The sequence below is a fragment of the Microcaecilia unicolor genome, chromosome 1 (assembly GCF_901765095.1).
Source record: "Microcaecilia unicolor chromosome 1, aMicUni1.1, whole genome shotgun sequence".
NCBI classification, from domain to species: Eukaryota; Metazoa; Chordata; class Amphibia; order Gymnophiona; family Siphonopidae; genus Microcaecilia; species Microcaecilia unicolor.
In genome coordinates, this window is record NC_044031.1 from 162,538,090 (window position 1) to 162,556,098 (window position 18,009).

Sequence of the window (18,009 nt, forward strand, 5' to 3'; positions counted from 1 at the left end):
ACAGTGTTCTGATATTGTCTGGAAATCAGTATAATTCTCTCTGAATTATCTCCAAAGGGGTAGATATTCAACTGGCAGAGGTCAGGGTTTTGCTAACCACCAACAGCTTTACACCCGGATATTCAATGCCAGGCCACGTCTGGGTGCTGGCACTGAATAGTTAGCTGGTTAAATGAAATATTCAGCTTTTAACCGGCTACAAAGAACTGCATAAAAATAGGACTGTGGTTTATGCGGTCCTATTTGTGCGGTTATCTTAGCCAGTTAAGGGCTTTATATCGGCACTTAACCGACTGAGGGCCCCTTTTTACTAAGTGGTGGTAAGCCCAATGTGGGCTTACCGCTCGCTAATCAGGAAGTACTGCCAGGTTACCACAGAAGCCCGGCGGTACTTCCCACTCCTAACGCACTGTCATTTCCAGAGCAACAAAAATATATTTATTTTTGTAGCAGTGGAGTGTACCCAGCGGTAATCGGGAAGTGTCATGCGCTGCCAGGTTACTGCCGGGTTAACGTGGGAGCCCTTACTGCCACCTCAATGGGTAGTGGTAAGGGCTCCCCCCCCCCTGAAATGGCCTCTTGGCAAGTGCTTTACTTGCTGCACGGACCATTTCCTGCAGGAAAGAGAGACTTCCCTTTTACCCGCTGCAGTAAAAGGGGGCCTCAGCATGCGTGAAAAACATGCACCGACACCAGCACAGGCCCCTTTTTGCCACAGCTTGGTAAAATGGGCCCTAAGTGTTGCCTCCACAACTGGAATGCCAATAAATTGGTACTATTAAGTGCTGCTGAATGTGCCCGATGAGCTGCAGACAAGCTAAACAGCCAGGAGCCATTTCTGGCCATTTAAATGTGGGAGGCGGGGCTAGTGGTTGGGAGGCGGGGATAGTGCTGGGCAGACTTATACGGTCTGTGCCAGAGCTGGTGGTGGGAGGCGGGACTGGTAGTTGGGAGGCGGGGATAGTGCTGGGCAGACTTATACGGTCTGTGCCCTGAAAAGGACAGGTACAAATCAAAGTAGGGTATACACAAAAAGTAGCACATATGAGTTTATCTTGTTGGGCAGACTGGATGGACTGTGCAGGTCTTTTTCTGCCGTCATCTACTATGTTACTGTGTTACTATTGACCCCAAATTATTTACTGCTACTACTTATCATTTCTATAGCACTATTAGACATATGCAATGTTGCACACTAAACAAATATGAGACAGTTCCTGCTTGACAGAACTTACAATCTAATGAAGGCAGACAAACAGGACAAATTAGGGATTAGGGAATTATTTATGATGGGAATGATTAAAACAGACTTGGGTAGTGAACAAGTGAACAGGAGTTAGGAGTGAAGAGCAGCCTCAAAAAAGGTGAGATGCCAGCTTGCACAAATCTAACTTTCTGTAACATTCATGACCTTGTGAAGGCAAATCATTTCAGAACATTGCTACCAGTGGCGTAGCCACAGGTGGGCCTGGGTGGGCCAGGGCCCACCCATTTATGGCTCAGGCCCACCCAACAGTAGCACATGTTTAGTGGTAACTGGTGGGAATCCCAAGTTCCGCCAGCTGAAGATTTCCCCCTGTTGGTAACAAAAATGCTACTCTCCACGACACTGGCACCTGCGCATGCTCAGTTTTCAGTGCAATACTGCTGCCAAGGTGGAATGAAGCATTTTCCCACCAGCTGAGAGGTTTTTTTTGGAGGGGGGGAGAACACTTGGTGCCCACCCAATTCTTGCCTAGGCCCACCCAAAATCTGTTGTCTGGCTACGCCCCTGATTGCTACAGCTACTTTTTGCAGATCAGTGTGTAACCCCTTTGTTCCCATGCACAGGTGTCCTTATCCACACTGGTAGGCTCATTCTCATTCTTTTCTGGCTCTACTTCCAACATCCAAGGCTAAGCCAAGTTCTGCAGACAGCTTTTAGCTTGTTCTGTAACAAGGATGAAGGGGGGTTGGAGACCTTTGCCAGCTCCATACAGTAAGAGACAGGCCTAAGATCCACAGAGCCCATCCACTACCCAGAGTAACAGCAACCCCAGCTCCTGCAGTTCCTAGGCCCTTGAACATTCAGGGGTCGCAGGTTGCATTTTTTTTTTTTTACATATACCTTCATCTTCTAAATTACAGATATCATAGGGTTGGCAGATCACTTGTTCTGAATGTAAAAGGCTAGTTATTTAATGATATTTATGCTCGGTCTTTAATTTCTATTTGTGGTAACATTCCCATTCTATACATTTTGTTATATGCTGGATCAAAATGTGTTGTGTTTTATGTATGGAATATTACTATTCTTTTATATTGCACTTTTATCATATTTTTGTTCCTGTATTATTCATAAAATACTTATATTTGTGTGTTGCATCTACATTATAAGTGTTAAAAATATAATACATACACTCATACTGCACATCACTGTTGAATCTGATGTGTTTATAATTTGTTTATTTTTATTTAATTTTTCTGTTTGTATTTCATTTTTATATATTGGTTTTAATCCATAGACTCCTGATGTAGGCCTTTCGGCCGAAACACAACAGTGTGTCGAGTCATTTTGTGTTCCAATATACCTTCATTTACTGAATTACTACTGTGGCCCTGTCTTTGGATATCCTGGTTCTCATTCCCACTTTCCTCTCATTTTGAGCTTCTCCGTGGGACCTCTTGAGTTCTCCACCCATGTGGATTCTCTTTGGACCATTCCCATGCTAAACATTATTTTTGCTAATGACTGTTTTCCACCATACATCTATGCCTCACTTGCCCAAGGGACTTGTTAAAATATATTTGTGTTCTTCATTTTATTGTATTGGTAGCAGTTTGCCTGTCAGAGAAACCATAAGCCAAACTGGCACATTATGAAAATGTGAATGAGATTATTTTCAGAAGAGAACTGTCTATATACACGACTATGGGAATAAGTAGCACACGGTGATCTAACCTGTTTCTGCACCTTCTCAGAGTCACTAGGGATATACATTCATTTTTTAAACTAAATTAAAAATGAAAATATAGTCCAGTTTCATTTTATTTCAAAGCAAATGGCCCAAAATTAACTTGAAACAACTTTCTTTTTTTATTTTTTTGGAAAAAAGCACATGAAAAAGAAATAATGCACACTCTTTACAAAATACAATAAACTATTCCTGAAACTGACCCCCCCCCCCCCCACACACACACACACACAACCCTACAAAGCAAAGAAAATGAAAAATGGGACTGAATACTTCTTCCCAATCACTATTACATACTGCTGAAGACCCATCTCTTCGACAAAATATACCACAAAGACCAATACATGTGAAACCCCCACACATATCAAGCTACGTTAAGAATAAGTACATAAGTACATAAGTACATAAGTAGTGCCATACTGGGAAAGACCAAAGGTCCATCTAGCCCAGCATCCTGTCACCGACAGTGGCCAATCCAGGTCAAGGGCACCTGGCACGCTCCCCAAACGTAAAAACATTCCAGACAAGTTATACCTAAAAATGAGGAATTTTTCCAGTCCATTTAATAGCGGTCTATGGACTTGTCCTTTAGGAATCTATCTAACCCCTTTTTAAACTCAGTCAAGCTAACCGCCCGTACCACGTTCTCCGGCAATGAATTCCAGAGTCTAATTACACGTTGGGTGAAGAAAAATTTTCTCCGATTCGTTTTAAATTTACCACACTGTAGCTTCAACTCATGCCCTCTAGTCCTAGTATTTTTGGATAGCGTGAACAGTCGCTTCACATCCACCCGATCCATTCCACTCATTATTTATACACTTCTATATCATATTACTATCATGTTTCCACTACCATGCAACTCAAAACACTTCTGTAATACTAAATGTCAATTCTCCTATCATTTCCACACTACCCATGATATATTGTAAGCCACAATGAGCCTGCAAAGAGGTGGGATAATGTGGGATACAAATGCAATAAATAATAATAATAATACTATTACATAGAGCTTCTGATTTCAATTTGTAACTGACAAGCTGGATAAACACCCCCAGTGCAAAAATTTAAATAGATGTTTAATGGATAAATACCAGAAATACCACTTTCCCCTAATACATTCTCACCCGCTCTCTCCTTGTCAGCCCTTTCCATGGTGACACTCCACAGCTGTACATGTTATCTATTGATTCAGCCAGAAGGGTATCCCACAAAAATACTGAAAACATAAACTTTTCATACTCTTGGAGAACTTTTATTTAGCTGGAAAATTAACAGCTAAATTCACAATACACAAACACATATACTAGAAGGCTTAGCTATATTCTAGTTATACATGTTACTTTTGAAAGCCATATTGAGTTGCCCATTTTATCTTTGGTTGCAGACGAAATTCCTTCTATGGTGAGCATATCTCAGAAGAACGACCGCAACACCTCCGATGGAATCTTCATCAAGACTCTCCTATTACATTTGATGTCAGGATCCATGATCCGAGCAAGTACCTGAATGCTTCTGCTATCTCCTATAAATGGAACTTTGGGGATGGCAGTGGTTCGTTTGTATCAAACAATCCCTTGACGTCTCATACCTACACGTTGCTGGGAAACTTCAGCCTTAATTTGACAGTGAAGGCGGCTGTGCCTGGACCTTGCACTCCACTTACACCTACACCTCCACTCCAGTGACCACCTCTACACCGAAAACACTACAGCAGGTGAGTTCAACCTGTTTCCAATGAGCTTTGAAGAGGAAGGGAAGAGATAGATCATTCCCTAAACTCTAGAATGATCAAATGTTTTAGCTCCTTAAAGCTTAGGAATCACAAGTCTTACTTTTTTTTTTTTGGGGGGGGAGTGGAGAAATGGGTTAAACCTGCGCTGTGAAAGCTTTCCACTATTCTTTTTCATCCTAATACAGCAGAATTCATCTGGCAGCCAGCCCTGATTGACAATACACACCTAAGAACAGGGCTTAGGGCAGGGGTGAGCAACCTGTGGCCCCCTAAGTCAAATGTGGCCCACAAAACATGGAACGATACACAGAAAACATCATCAATCAGAGTTTTGGCTATTTTAAATACTGTGATTTCACAAATGTTTTCAGAATAGCCACTCCAGCAGTTTGTTTCCATCGTTTTTATTTAGATTTTACTTATTTATGTATCACAGAAGGTCTGTGGAGCTCTGTGCATTTGCCAGTACCACACTACATAATGTTGCGGCCTGCTACAACTAGGATTGACATTCATCGCGCTATGTGTAAAGGTTGCCCCCCATGAATTAAGGTGTATCGAGTGAGATTTTGGTCTCATTTTCCCCTTACGAAAGCTTTTGTTTGTCATTTTATCATTCCCTCTTCACCATTTACTTTGACTCAGTAGGTTCCTGTCTGAGCATCTGTGCTTCTGCTACAGCTGAATCCTTCCTCTTCCTACAGCAGTTTCTTCCTGTGTGGTTTGGTAAGCCAGTCCACCTTTGGCATCTAACATACCCCTATATTTCTACAAGTCACTTTTATGAATATGTGGCACTTGTATACTAGGGAGTGTCCCTGTTCCAAGGCTTGCCAGTCCTTGCCTCCCCAATTTCTATTTCTTTATCCTCTGTTAGCATTTAGTTAAATGCATTATGCCGTGCAGGCTGCATTCTTTTTGCTCATGATATTGCTAGCATGGACAGGTGAGGGGACAGCCTGAAACTGGACACTGCCACAGATCAGCAGCTAGAACGCCCTGTCCACGTGGCCTGCAGGATACAGAGCAAGGACACGTAAGGAGTTCCTGGCATCTCACTTTCACGCTTGAATTCTTTGCTGTGCACCGTCACTTTACTAACTCAGCACTAGCACAGACTGCTATCTTATGTTTTCACTTTCCTGACTCACATACTTCAACTTGGCTGTCTAAATTAACCTGCATCTCTGGTCAGGACATTGGTCACTGCCTTATTTCTCAGACGTGGAATGGGACATTCTGGGAGAATGGCAGAAGGAGCAGTAGGGAGTCGATGCTCCAAAGTTCCATCTTCTCTCTTTTCTATTTCTTCCTTCCTGTCTGCTATTTGTTATCTGAAGATCATCATTTCCTTTCTTCTTTTCAAATTTAACATTGATTGTAAGCTGCTTTGATGCGTGGTGAAGGGTGTTACAGTAAGTTTGAAATAAACATAAAGATCCAGAAAAAAAACACCCAAGATGATAATATCCAAATCTTGCAGTGCCCAGTATCTTTAAGATGTTTCATAATAGGTGCCATGAATAGGTCAGTGTTCACTAATCAGCAGAGTGTGTCTTCCAGCCAACAGAACCACTGTACCTACAACTCCTGCACCCAGGGATCCTGAGAGAACTGCCATGATCTATCGATATGGACATTACAATACCATAATCGCCATCGTCGGTAAGTGTTCATGTGATACAGTAATACAAGCATGATGCACAAAGCTATGGGAAGCAGTGAAATTATCTAACTATAACATCTACAGTTAATATAACATGACATGGTTACATTAGAATGCTGAGATTTAATGTCCCCAAACATAACTAGGAAAATGTACCTAGTCTAACCATAACCAGAGGAGAGCCCTCAGAGATTTAAAACACCCACATAGTAATCATTAGAGTTCACTAACGGGTGAAACATTACACTTCATGCATTGAGGCTGGTGGTAAATCCAAGGGAGAGACATCCCTGAGGAAAAGCTGATCTGAAACCCATGGTGTTGGGCACACCGTTATACTTCATGGGAGAACAGTCTTCTCATCACGACATGAAAGGAATTATAACATCGGAAGCCCTTAGCGTCTGGTTTTACCGGCGCAGGGCTCAACAGATAAGCATAAATAATCATAAATAATTTCACTTATCATTCGTATTCGATTTGATGGTGATAGTCATTTATGCTGGCTGATTTGGTTTATGGCAGTGCATTTGTTAGCATTTATGGGGCACACAATTACACTAAGCACAGGGAAGCACATTATTGCTCAAAAGAACCATTATAATGAGTGAGCGACCCCAATGAATGAAGTGCAATGTTTAACCCGTTAGTGGTCTCTAATGACTACCACATGGGTGTTTTAAATCTCTGAGGGCCCTCCTCTGTTATGGTTAGACTAGGTACATTTTCCTGGTTATGTTTGGGTGTAGTGAGGAAGGGATTTTTTGTTTGGGAGATTTAATATCGACATTATACTAGCTCACATGTTTTATACAAACAGCATCCTATAAACTGATGCATTTAGTTGCAGGTTTTGATTACCACTTGTGTATGGTAATAAACAGAAATAAAATCAAAACATAAAAAAAGAAAATAAGATGATACCTTTTTTAAATTGAACTAACAATACATTTTTTGATTAGTTTTCGAAGGTAATCCTTCTTCTTCAGATCAGAAACAAGCAAATGTTAACAAATATCAGAATGTATAAATGAAACACAAAAGCATTCCAATGGCAGTCTCATAGGAAGAGGGTGGGGTGGGTTAGGTGAGAAACAGGGAGAGCTGGATGGCTAATAAGAGGGTGACAAGACAATATAATTTTATGGTTTATAATGGGATACAAAACCCAAATCTTTGTTAAGTTCTGTCTGGTGGTGTCAAAATATTTCATCATTTTGACTTCAAAGGTCTTACGTTCCTGGATTGTCTTAAACTTTTCTTTTAGTATTCTCGTGAAAAGTCAACAACCAGAGTGAGGAAACCAAAAAAGTAGAAACCAAAGCAGGTCCAAAATGAATAGGTATTGCTTCTAAGAAATAGTAAACCAAGTATCAAAAGGTTCAACATAGCCATGTTTCAGCTGACATGCCTTCGTCAGGAGCCTTATCTTAGCAACCACACAAACAACTGTATAACAATGGAGACTGGTACAGTAAAATACTCATAAAACTAAAGCAAGCCGAACAGCAACACTGGAATTCGTTGCCAGAGAATGTAGTAAAAGCAGTTAACTTAGCAGGGTTTAAAAAAGGTTTGCATGGCTTCCTAAAGGAAAAGTCCAAAGACCATTATTAAAATGGACTTGGGGAAAATCCACTGCTTATTTCTAGAATAATCAGCATAAAATGTTGTACTGTTTTGGGATCTTGCTAGGTACTTGTGACCTGGATTGGCCACTGTTGGAAACAGGATGCTGGGCTTGATGGACCTTCGGTCTGTCCCAGTATGGCACTACTTATGTAACACTGTACCTCAAACTCACAGCTTTGTATGAGAAACGCTGTGAGCTTGTTTTTAGGATATTGCATGGTGAGGCCCCTTACTATCTTGAAAAATAGTTCATATTTCAACTGGTTTTAAGTCTGATCGTTTAAGAGGACAATGTTTGTTATATTTCCTGTATGTACATAATGTTAGATTTAAGGGATTATTGTCTACTATTTCTTATAAGGCAGTATCATTTTGGAACTCCCCACCATTAGAACTTAGTGTGATAGGAAATATCTACATTTTGGGAAGTCACAAGATTTTTTTATTTCAGAAGTATTTCAATGTATAGAAACTGGCCTTTAGTTGACGTTTTCTCATCTTTAGTGTACTTATTAAATGAGTGATATGTAACATCTGAACATGTGGTTCATTCTTGTTTAACATGTAACCCACTATGAACTATTCATGGTATTAGCGGGATATAAGTCTAGTATAATGTAATATAAAAAATGTAAACTGCTTTGCCCTTTGGATAATTTTACTTCCTCCATGATTTCTACCATAAATCACAAATTATCACAAATAACAGGCTGGTTAAATGATCAAAAGTTAGTGCTGAATTCAAATAAATCTAAATTTATACTATTTTCAACTACTGAGACCTCTACCTTCACTGTTATTTCTTTCCAATACTTCTATACTGTTAGGCTTCTCACGGAAACACTGGGTTTGTGAGCCCTTGGACCACTGCCGAGGAGCGGCAGCGGCAGGCAAAACCCCCAACCAGCACTGGGCAAGCACACCAGCAAGGCAGGGACTGCAGACGCAGATAAGCAAGTCAGAACACACGGACTGGAACACACTGGATTGGAACTAGGCTTCACCTACACTTGACTGCTGTTCCCCAGGGGTTGAGCCCCTGGGTGCAGGCAGCCGGCAGGACTTAGAGGAAAGCTGGTACCGGAGCAAGCAGGCTGAAACACCAAGAAACTCACACTAGAAAAGATTCTTAAACAAGCTTGGCCAAAATAGGGTTCAGCAACAAGCTTGTACAAACAAGGACCAGAGGAAAAAGGCAGGAGGGAATAAGAAACACAAAATAGACAAACAAGGCAAAACACAAAGCTAGGCCACAAACACACAGAGAAACAAAACAGACCCACAGAAGCAGAAGGCCAGTGGCGTTCCTAGGGCAGCTGACACCCAGGGCGGATCGCTGATGCGCCCCCCCCCCCCCCCCCGGCGAAATGACACCTCCCCCCAGCGAAACGACACCCCCGGGTGCATTTTTATCTGCTGGGGGGGGTTGCCGCGCACCTGTCGGCTTCGCTCTTTCCATGCTCCCTCTGCCTCGGAACAGGAAGTAACCTGTTCCGGGGCAGAGGAAGCACGGAAAGAGTGGCGCCAACAGGCGCATGGCACCCCCCCCAGCGGTGTGCACCCAGGGCAGACCGCACCCACCGCCCCCCCCCTAGGAACGCCACTGCAGAAGGCAGACATGCCCACAGGGAGACACACTGAAGCAGAAGGCAACAGCCCACAAACAGACACACTGAAGCAGAAGGCAAAAGCCTACAAATAGATACACTGAAACAGAAGGCAAAAGCCCACAGACAGAAACACTGAAGCAGAAGGCCAAAGCCCACAAACAGACACACTGTAGCAGAGCGAAAAATACCACAGACAGAAACAAGCCAAAGTACAGCAGCACACCAACTGACCTAGAGACCTTAGGCGATGCAAAGGCCCTGCTAAAAGGGCCAGGTGCCTAATAAAGGCAATCAGCAGCTGAGGCTCAGCTTCAGGAATCTCAAGGCAGCTAAGGGTGAGGCTAACTGCCAAACTTCCAACCAGGGCTAGAATATCTGGACCGGACTGGAATGAAAGTCTGGAATGTGTAGGGAGACAGCAAGACAGTCTATGGCAGCCACCGGTTCTGGCCACCAGAGGGCGAGGTGAGCACAGCCAAGGAAAATAGTCACCATCGTGACATACTGTATACCTCAGTTTAATCTGTAATTAGCGGAAGTATGATCACATTACCCCTAATCTTAAGGGCACACGCTGGCTCCCAATCACATACCAAATTTTCAACAAGATCTTACTCTTAGTATTTAAAGCCTTGACTTCTGGTGAGTCCCTTTACATTTCACGTCTTCTTACCCCTTACTTCCCAGCCAGGTCTTCCAGTCAGCACAGCTCAGTTAGTTAGTTATCCCCAGTTACTCCAAAATTATTCCCGAACAAATGTGTCATACCATCTTTTCTGTTCAAGGTCCTAAACTTTGGAACTCTTTCCAGTTTCACTTCAGTTACAGCCCTCCCTGTCCAAATTCAAGACACATCGTAATACTCATTTATTTACCAACACTTTATCTCATTTCTATATGATATTTCTATCAGCGAGCCATTGAGGAGTCTTCAACAACATGTGTAGCATCCCATATATTCCTCCCCACCCTCTATCCTATCCAACAATGTTGTTCTTTCCCCTCTGCCCTACTGTGTATGGCATGTCAATTCTTTCTGTCTCAAAACCTTCCTGTTTTAGTCTGTAAGCCATTCTGAAGGAATCCCCGTAGAGCGAGGGTAGCAAAAATTTAATAAACTTGGAAACTTGGCTGTAGAGTTATCATTCTTCTCAATTTTTCCAGCTCTGAGTTGTATGTCACTACAAGGGGGATTCTCTCTGTGGTTTTCTTTTCTTTGTACTGCAATAGGTTTTCTCTGGGTATTTTAAAATATATATTTATTTATTAAACTTTGACTAACAAGTCATCCCTTCCCATCTCACAATGCAGGACCCATAGATCAAAACTCTACAAACTGAGAGTCCATAATTGAAGATTATACAGAATCCAGTGAATAAAAAATATCTAACAGATCCCAAATTGCCTGGAATTTGGGAACACAGCATCGTTTGACAGCAGCAACTTCTTCATACTTTCGTACAAGACAAACTCCAGCCCACCAAGCAGTCAAAGATAATGCAGAACTGTCTTTCTATTCAGACAAGATCAGGGCCACCGAGAGACTGAGCCGGGCCAAAATGCCCCTATCTGCCCTAACCACACTGGCCACAGATTCCAGAGCCAAATTAAATAATAATGGGGATAGCGAGCACCCCTTCTTTGGGCCCCAGAAAAGAGGGAATGCACCCAACAGAACCTCATTCCCTAATATGCGCAACAGGCCAACATAAAAACATAAATGTTGCCATACTGGGACAGACCAAAGGTCCATCAAGCCCAGCATCCTGTTTCCAACAGTGGCCAAGCCAGGTCACAAGTACCTGGCAAGATGCCAGAACAGAACACTATATTTTATGCTGCTTATCCTAGAAATAAGCAGTGAATTTTCCCCAAGTCCATCTTAGTAATGACTTACGGACGTTTCTTTTAGGAAGTTATCCAAACCTTTTTTAAAACCCCGCTAAGCTAACTGCTTTTATCACATTCTCTGGCAACGAATTCCAGAATTTAATTACGCGTTGAGTGAAGAAATAGTTTCATTGCATGTCCCCTAGTCCTAGTATTTTTGGAAAGAGTAAACATGTGATTCACATTTACCTGTTCCACTCCACTCATTATTTTATAGACCTCTATCATATCTCCCCTCAGCCGTCTTTTCTCCAAGCTGAAGAACCATATCCGCTTTTCCTTTCCTCATAGGCAAGTCGTCCCATCCCCTTTATCATTTTCATCACCCTTCTCTCTACCTTTTCTAATTCTACTATCTTTTTTCTCCAAGGACAAGCAGACCAATATCCTCACACGTTGGTAATGTGGTCCCACATTGCTCAGTCCACAGCTTGTAATAAGCTTTTAAAAACAGAGTCTTCTGGAGAATGATTGGCGCTCCACTGCGCTTGCACAAGTGCGGGAGCATCAGTTACTTTTTTCCGCAGTGAGGAGAGGATGCATTTTTTCCACTCTGCTCACAGCTTCCGGTCTGGTTCACTCCTGAGCTCTTTTGTCTCTTTTTTTTTTTTTCATTTTTTTCTTCATTTGGGTTTTTTTAATCCCGTTTTTGCTTTCTGGCTCCTTTTCTTCTTTTTTTCTGCCATATCCGTGGCTCTATGGACTACAGTTAGACCTGAACTGCGGTGGCACTTTCCTTCTATTTTTTTCTCTGATGCGTTGTTTTACGGGGCACCATCAAACTGTTTTCCTTTTCTTCTAGTTGCGTTCAGTGGGTTTGGTGCCTTCTAACTGGGTTATGAGTCTTTGATATTTACCAGATTCCAGTTTGTCAAAGTGGCTCGTGGGGACCTCTTTTTGGCGCCATCCGAGGCCTCAACGTCGATGTCGGCATCGTGTTTGTGATGTCAGCATCAACATTGCTGATGGTAGCATTGTATATTAACGAGAGCCTTGACTCAGATAGATTACAAATTCAGCAGGACACAAATCACACCTTTGAATCACTGTGGGTTGAAATTCCATGTATAAAAGGGAAAAAAATGGTGATAGGAGTGTACTACCGTCCGCCTCGCCAGGATGAGCAGGTAGACACAGAAATGATAAAAGAAATCAGAGACGCGAACAAAATGGGCAATGTGATAATAATGGGTGACTTCAATTATCCAAATATAGACTGGGTAAATGTAACATCGGGACACGCTACAGAGATACAATTCCTTGATGAAATCAAGGACAGCTTTATGGAGCAACTGGTGCAGGAGCCGACGAGAGAAGGAAAAATTCTAGACTTGGTCCTTAGTGGAGCGCATAATCTGGTGAGGGACGTTATGGTACTGGGGCCGCTTGATAACAGTGACCATAATATGATCAGTTTTGACATCGACCTTGAAGTAACTGTACACAGAAAGTCAAATACGTTAGCGTTTAACTTTAAAAAAGGAGACTATGATAAAATGAGAAGAACGGTAAAAAAAAAACTTAGGGGAGCAACTGAGAGAGTAAAAACTGTACAACAGGCGTGGACGCTGTTCAAAAATACCATCCTGGAGGCCCAGGCCATACATATTCCGCAAATTAGAAAAGAAAGACGGAAGTCCAAAAGACACCCGGCCTGGTTGAAAAGTGAGGTGAAGGAAGCTATTAGGGCTAAAAGAAACGCCTTCAGAAAATGGAAGAAGGAACCGTCTGAAAATAACAAGAAACAGCATAAGGAGTGTCAAAGCAAATGCAAGGCGCAGATTAAGAAGGCCAAGAGGGAGTATGAAAAAAAGATAGCATTAGAGGCAAAAAAACATAGTAAAAAATTTTTTCGGTATATTAAAAGCAGGAAGCCGGCAAGAGAATCAGTTGGGCCGCTGGATGACCGAGGGGTAAGAGGGGCGATCAAGGAAGACAAAGACGTAGCGGAGAGACTGAATGAATTCTTTGCTTCAGTCTTCACCGAGGAAGATTTGGGTGGGATACCGGTGTCGGAAATGGTATTTCAAGCGGACGAGTCGGAGAAACTTACTGACTTCACGGTAAACCTAGAGGACGTAATGGGGCAGTTCGGCAAACTGAAGAGTAGCAAATCTCCTGGACCGGATGGTATTCATCCTAGAGTACTGATAGAACTGAAAAACGAGCTTGCGGAGCTACTGCTAGTGATATGCAACTTATCCTTAAAATCGAGCGTGGTACCAGAAGATTGGAGGGTGGCCAATGTAACGCCCATTTTTAAAAAAGGCTCCAGGGGAGATCCGGGAAATTATAGACCGGTGAGTCTGACGTCGGTGCCTGGGAAAATGGTAGAGGCTATTATTAAAAACAAAATTACAGAGCACATCCGAGGACATGGATTACTGAGACCAAGTCAGCATGGCTTTTGTGTGGGGAAATCTTGCCTGACCAATTTACTTCAATTCTTTGAAGGAGTGAACAAACATGTGGACAAAGGGGAGTCGGTTGATATTGTGTATCTGGATTTTCAAAAGGCGTTTGACAAGGTACCTCATGAAAGGCTACAGAGGAAATTGGAGGGTCATGGGATAGGAGGAAATGTCCTATGTGGATTAAAAACTGGTTGAAGGATAGGAAACAGAGAGTGGGGTTAAATGGGCAGTATCACAATGGAGAAGGGTAGTTAGTGGGGTTCCTCAGGGGTCCGTGCTAGGACCGCTGCTTTTTAATATATTTATAAATGATTTAGAGATGGGAGTAACTAGCGAGGTAATTAAATTTGCTGATGACACAAAGTTATTCAAAGTCGTTAAATCACGACAGGATTGTGAAAAATTACAAGAGGACCTTACGAGACTGGGAGACTGGGCGGCCTAAATGGCAGATGATGTTTAATGTGAGCAAGTGCAAGGTGATGCATGTGGGAAAAAAGAACCCGAATTATAGCTACGTCATGCAAGGTTCCACGTTAGGAGTTACGGACCAAGAAAGGGATCTGGGTGTCGTCGTCGATAACACACTGAAACCTTCTGCTCAGTGTGCTGCTGCGGCTAAGAAAGCGAATAGAATGCTGGGTATTATTAGGAAAGGTATGGAAAACAGGTGTGAGGATGTTATAATGCCGTTGTATCGCTCCATGGTGCGACCGCACCTTGAGTATTGTGTTCAATTCTGGTCGCCGCATCTCAAGAAAGATATAGTAGAATTGGAAAAGGTGCAGCGAAGGGCGACTAAAATGATAGCGGGGATGGGACAACTTCCCTATGAAGAAAGACTAAGGAGGCTAGGGCTCTACAGCTTGGAGAAGAGACGGCTGAGGGGAGACATGATAGAGGTATATAAAATAATGAGTGGAGTGGAACAGGTGGATGTGAAGCTTCTGTTCACGCTTTCCAAAAATACTAGGACTAGGGGGCATGCGATGAAACTACAGTGTAGTAAATTTAAAACAAATCGGAGAAAATTTTTCTTCACCCAACGTGTAATTAAACTCTGGAATTCGTTGCCGGAGAACGTGGTGAAGGCGGTTAGCTTAGCAGAGTTTAAAAAGGGGTTGGACGGTTTCCTAAAGGACAAGTCCATAAACCGCTACTAAACGGACTTGGAAAAATCCAAAATTCCAGGAATAACATGTATAGAATGTTTGTACGTTTGGGAAGCTTGCCAGGTGCCCTTGGCCTGGATTGGCCGCTGTCGTGGACAGGATGCTGGGCTCGATGGACCCTTGGTCTTTTCCCAGTATGGCATTACTTATGTACTTATGTACTTATGTATCCATTCCTCCCTTGCTTTTGGTTGCTATTGGGGTCCTTGGAGCCGACTTCTTGTTTCTTTTTTGTGCTGACTGATCGGTGCCGATATGCAATGACATCGTCGGTATCAAACATCAGCTTCAATGTTGTTTTTCATGCATCGGTGGGTTTTAGATCAACATTGAGGATGGTCCAGAGCCCAAAGTGGGGGGCACATTTTGGACCATCTACCCGCTTCTCCCCTTCCCTGCCGCCTCACAAACCTTGGCTAGCAGGGGTCCCAACCCCCCCCCCCCCCCCCAGCTGAAGCATTTGTCTAGCGCTGGTCTCCACCTCATTGCCAGCCCGACCCTTCCCCTCACATTGTGTACACACTCGTTTTAATGAAATTGGACATGTGCGAAGTGTCGTGCATGCTCAGTTTCACTAAAGAAAGCATGTACGCAACATGAGGGGAAAAGCAGGGCAGGTAATGCGGTGGAGAGACAGAGGCCAGCACTGGATAATCACTTTAGCTGGCGGGGGTTGGGGACACCCGCCAGCCAAACCAGGGGCCCAGGCCCCGGTGGCCCCACATAGCTACACCACTGCATGGATCATAATCAGCCAACAGGTTATGAGTGAAATAATCAGTAGCTGCAGAAACAATGAACTCAGTAAAAGTCACAACCTATAACAATGCAACATTAAAACGCCAGAAAGGCCTTTGTGCACGAGAGAAAACTCCCCGCACATGCAAAGATACTGCTGCATGATCTGAGATTACAATCCCATATATAGTAGAATCCTGCAAAAGAGGCAAGAGAGTCTTAGAAACTTAAAAATAATCTATACAATAGTAAGATTGATGGACAGGGGAGTAAAAAGCAAAACCCCTTTCTGCAGGATGCAGCACTCGCCAAGAATTGACCAACCCCAGCTGCAGACCAAAAAGTGGGAGAAGGAACCAGGCTGAACAGACAATGGGATAAACACTCAAGTTTGTTACTGTAGTACATGATACTCGACACGGCACTGGGTTTCGCCATGGAAGTGGCTACCTCAGGAGTCTACAAAAAATAACCCCAGCTGCTCCATTATAGAGGCAATGACTCTGCTGGACCTTAGTCTGCTGCCTATGACATGCTGACTGCCTGTCCAAAGCAGTATCCCGTATCTGGTTAAAATCCCCTCCCATTATTATATAATCAGCCCCAATCCCCACTAGCTGCATGGCCAAATTACAAAAAAAATCAGGTGAATCCACATTTGGAACATAAACATAAATCATTGCAAAAGTAAACTCTGTATCTTACACTGTAAAGAGACCCATCATCCCTCCCTGTCAGATGCATGTGAGAGTACATCATACTTCAGTTGTTTCTGCACCTACACCAATACCCTGTTGCACTTATTGACAGCTGGAGAGAAAGCAATTGTCCCATAAAATTACCTCCAAACCCTTTGGAGTCCCCATAAGACAGGTAAGTCTCCTGCAAATAGATGCAATCAGCATCCAAGTGCTTTATATATATAAGCAGTGTGTTTTTTCTAGCAAAAAAGGTGCCGGTACTGAAATGCTAGGCCACCATTCAAGGGTGGGATAATCACTGAGGGACCCACCCCACAATAGCCAGGCCCCCTGCAACCAGTCACAGAATCTATTACAAGGCAGAATTGGTGTGCAGAGCCTGAGCTCTTTCATTAAAACTTGGGGTCCATGGGTCAATTTTAGCAGACAATGGAAAAGGTGCCAGTACTCAGTACCCCCAAGTACCCCCTCAAAAAAAGCCCTGTATATAAGTAATTTTTTTTGCCTTCAATGGATTATTCAGCCCTTTACATTTAGACTGACCAACTTCATACTACAAATTATCTCCCAACAAACTCATCACAAACATCTTGCCCACCCTTATACTGGACTTGCAACCCACCAGCCCTACTAGCAAGCCACCCAATACAGGAGTTATCACCTGCCCCCCCCCCAAGTTCCCTACACCATGAAACCTCCCCCCCACTCCTCCCTTTTATGCGTGAACATAGCGCAAGCCTACCATGCACTAGTAAACTGATCCAAATGACCTCCCAAACTAGAAACAAGAGATCCTAGTTCCTGGCACAAACATCCAAAGGAAACATCTCTCATACACCCACTCCTCATAGAATGTCCACACTCCATAAAATTCCAAAGCAACACAGCCTCTCAAACGCTCACACAATCCAAACATCCCAGAGATTCTAAACTGGCACACATTCAAACGCCACATCCCCCAGTACCTCAGAAACACAGAAAATACTCAAATAGTCCATTGGCAGCAAAATAAGTTAAAAGCAGAAAGTCCAGCAGTCATTTTGCTCCACATGTGGCAATCACTGAGTCCAAGTAGCTCTTCAAGTCCTCTAGATCCTCAAACGTTCTGGTAGTGTCGAAGAGCGTAATCTGCAAACGAACTGGATACAAGAGTCCAAATTGTGCTCCCCAAATTCTTCATGTGATCCCGTAGTGCCAAAAACTTCTTTGCACAGTCCCCTTATTCAAGTTGGAGAATATCATAATCTTCTGTCCCTCAAATTGCAGCAGTGCTTTAAGTTTGCAATGTTGCAGCGCCTCAAGCACATTAGGGTACTGAAGCCGCCCCCCCCCCCCCCCCACACACACACAAAGGGTCGTGGATACTTAGAGGCAGCAGCGCGGGTAGCAGGGGCCCACTGTGCAAACTCCAATTTATTTATTTATTTGTTGCATTTGTATCCCACATTTTCCCTCCTATTTGCAGGCTCAATGTGGCTTACATCTTATCAGTCAAGG

At 43.1% G+C, this 18,009-nt stretch overlaps 1 protein-coding gene across 1 annotated transcript in view; it reads left to right on the forward strand.

Annotated features, from left to right (window-relative positions):
* GPNMB (glycoprotein nmb) overlaps window positions 1–18,009 on the forward strand; it is a 74,246-nt gene that overhangs the window by 19,872 nt on the left and 36,365 nt on the right. The window contains 3 exon segments of the mRNA XM_030201818.1: window positions 4,342–4,407; window positions 4,410–4,638; window positions 6,236–6,354. Coding sequence (XP_030057678.1) covers window positions 4,342–4,407; window positions 4,410–4,638; window positions 6,236–6,354 — 414 coding nt within the window.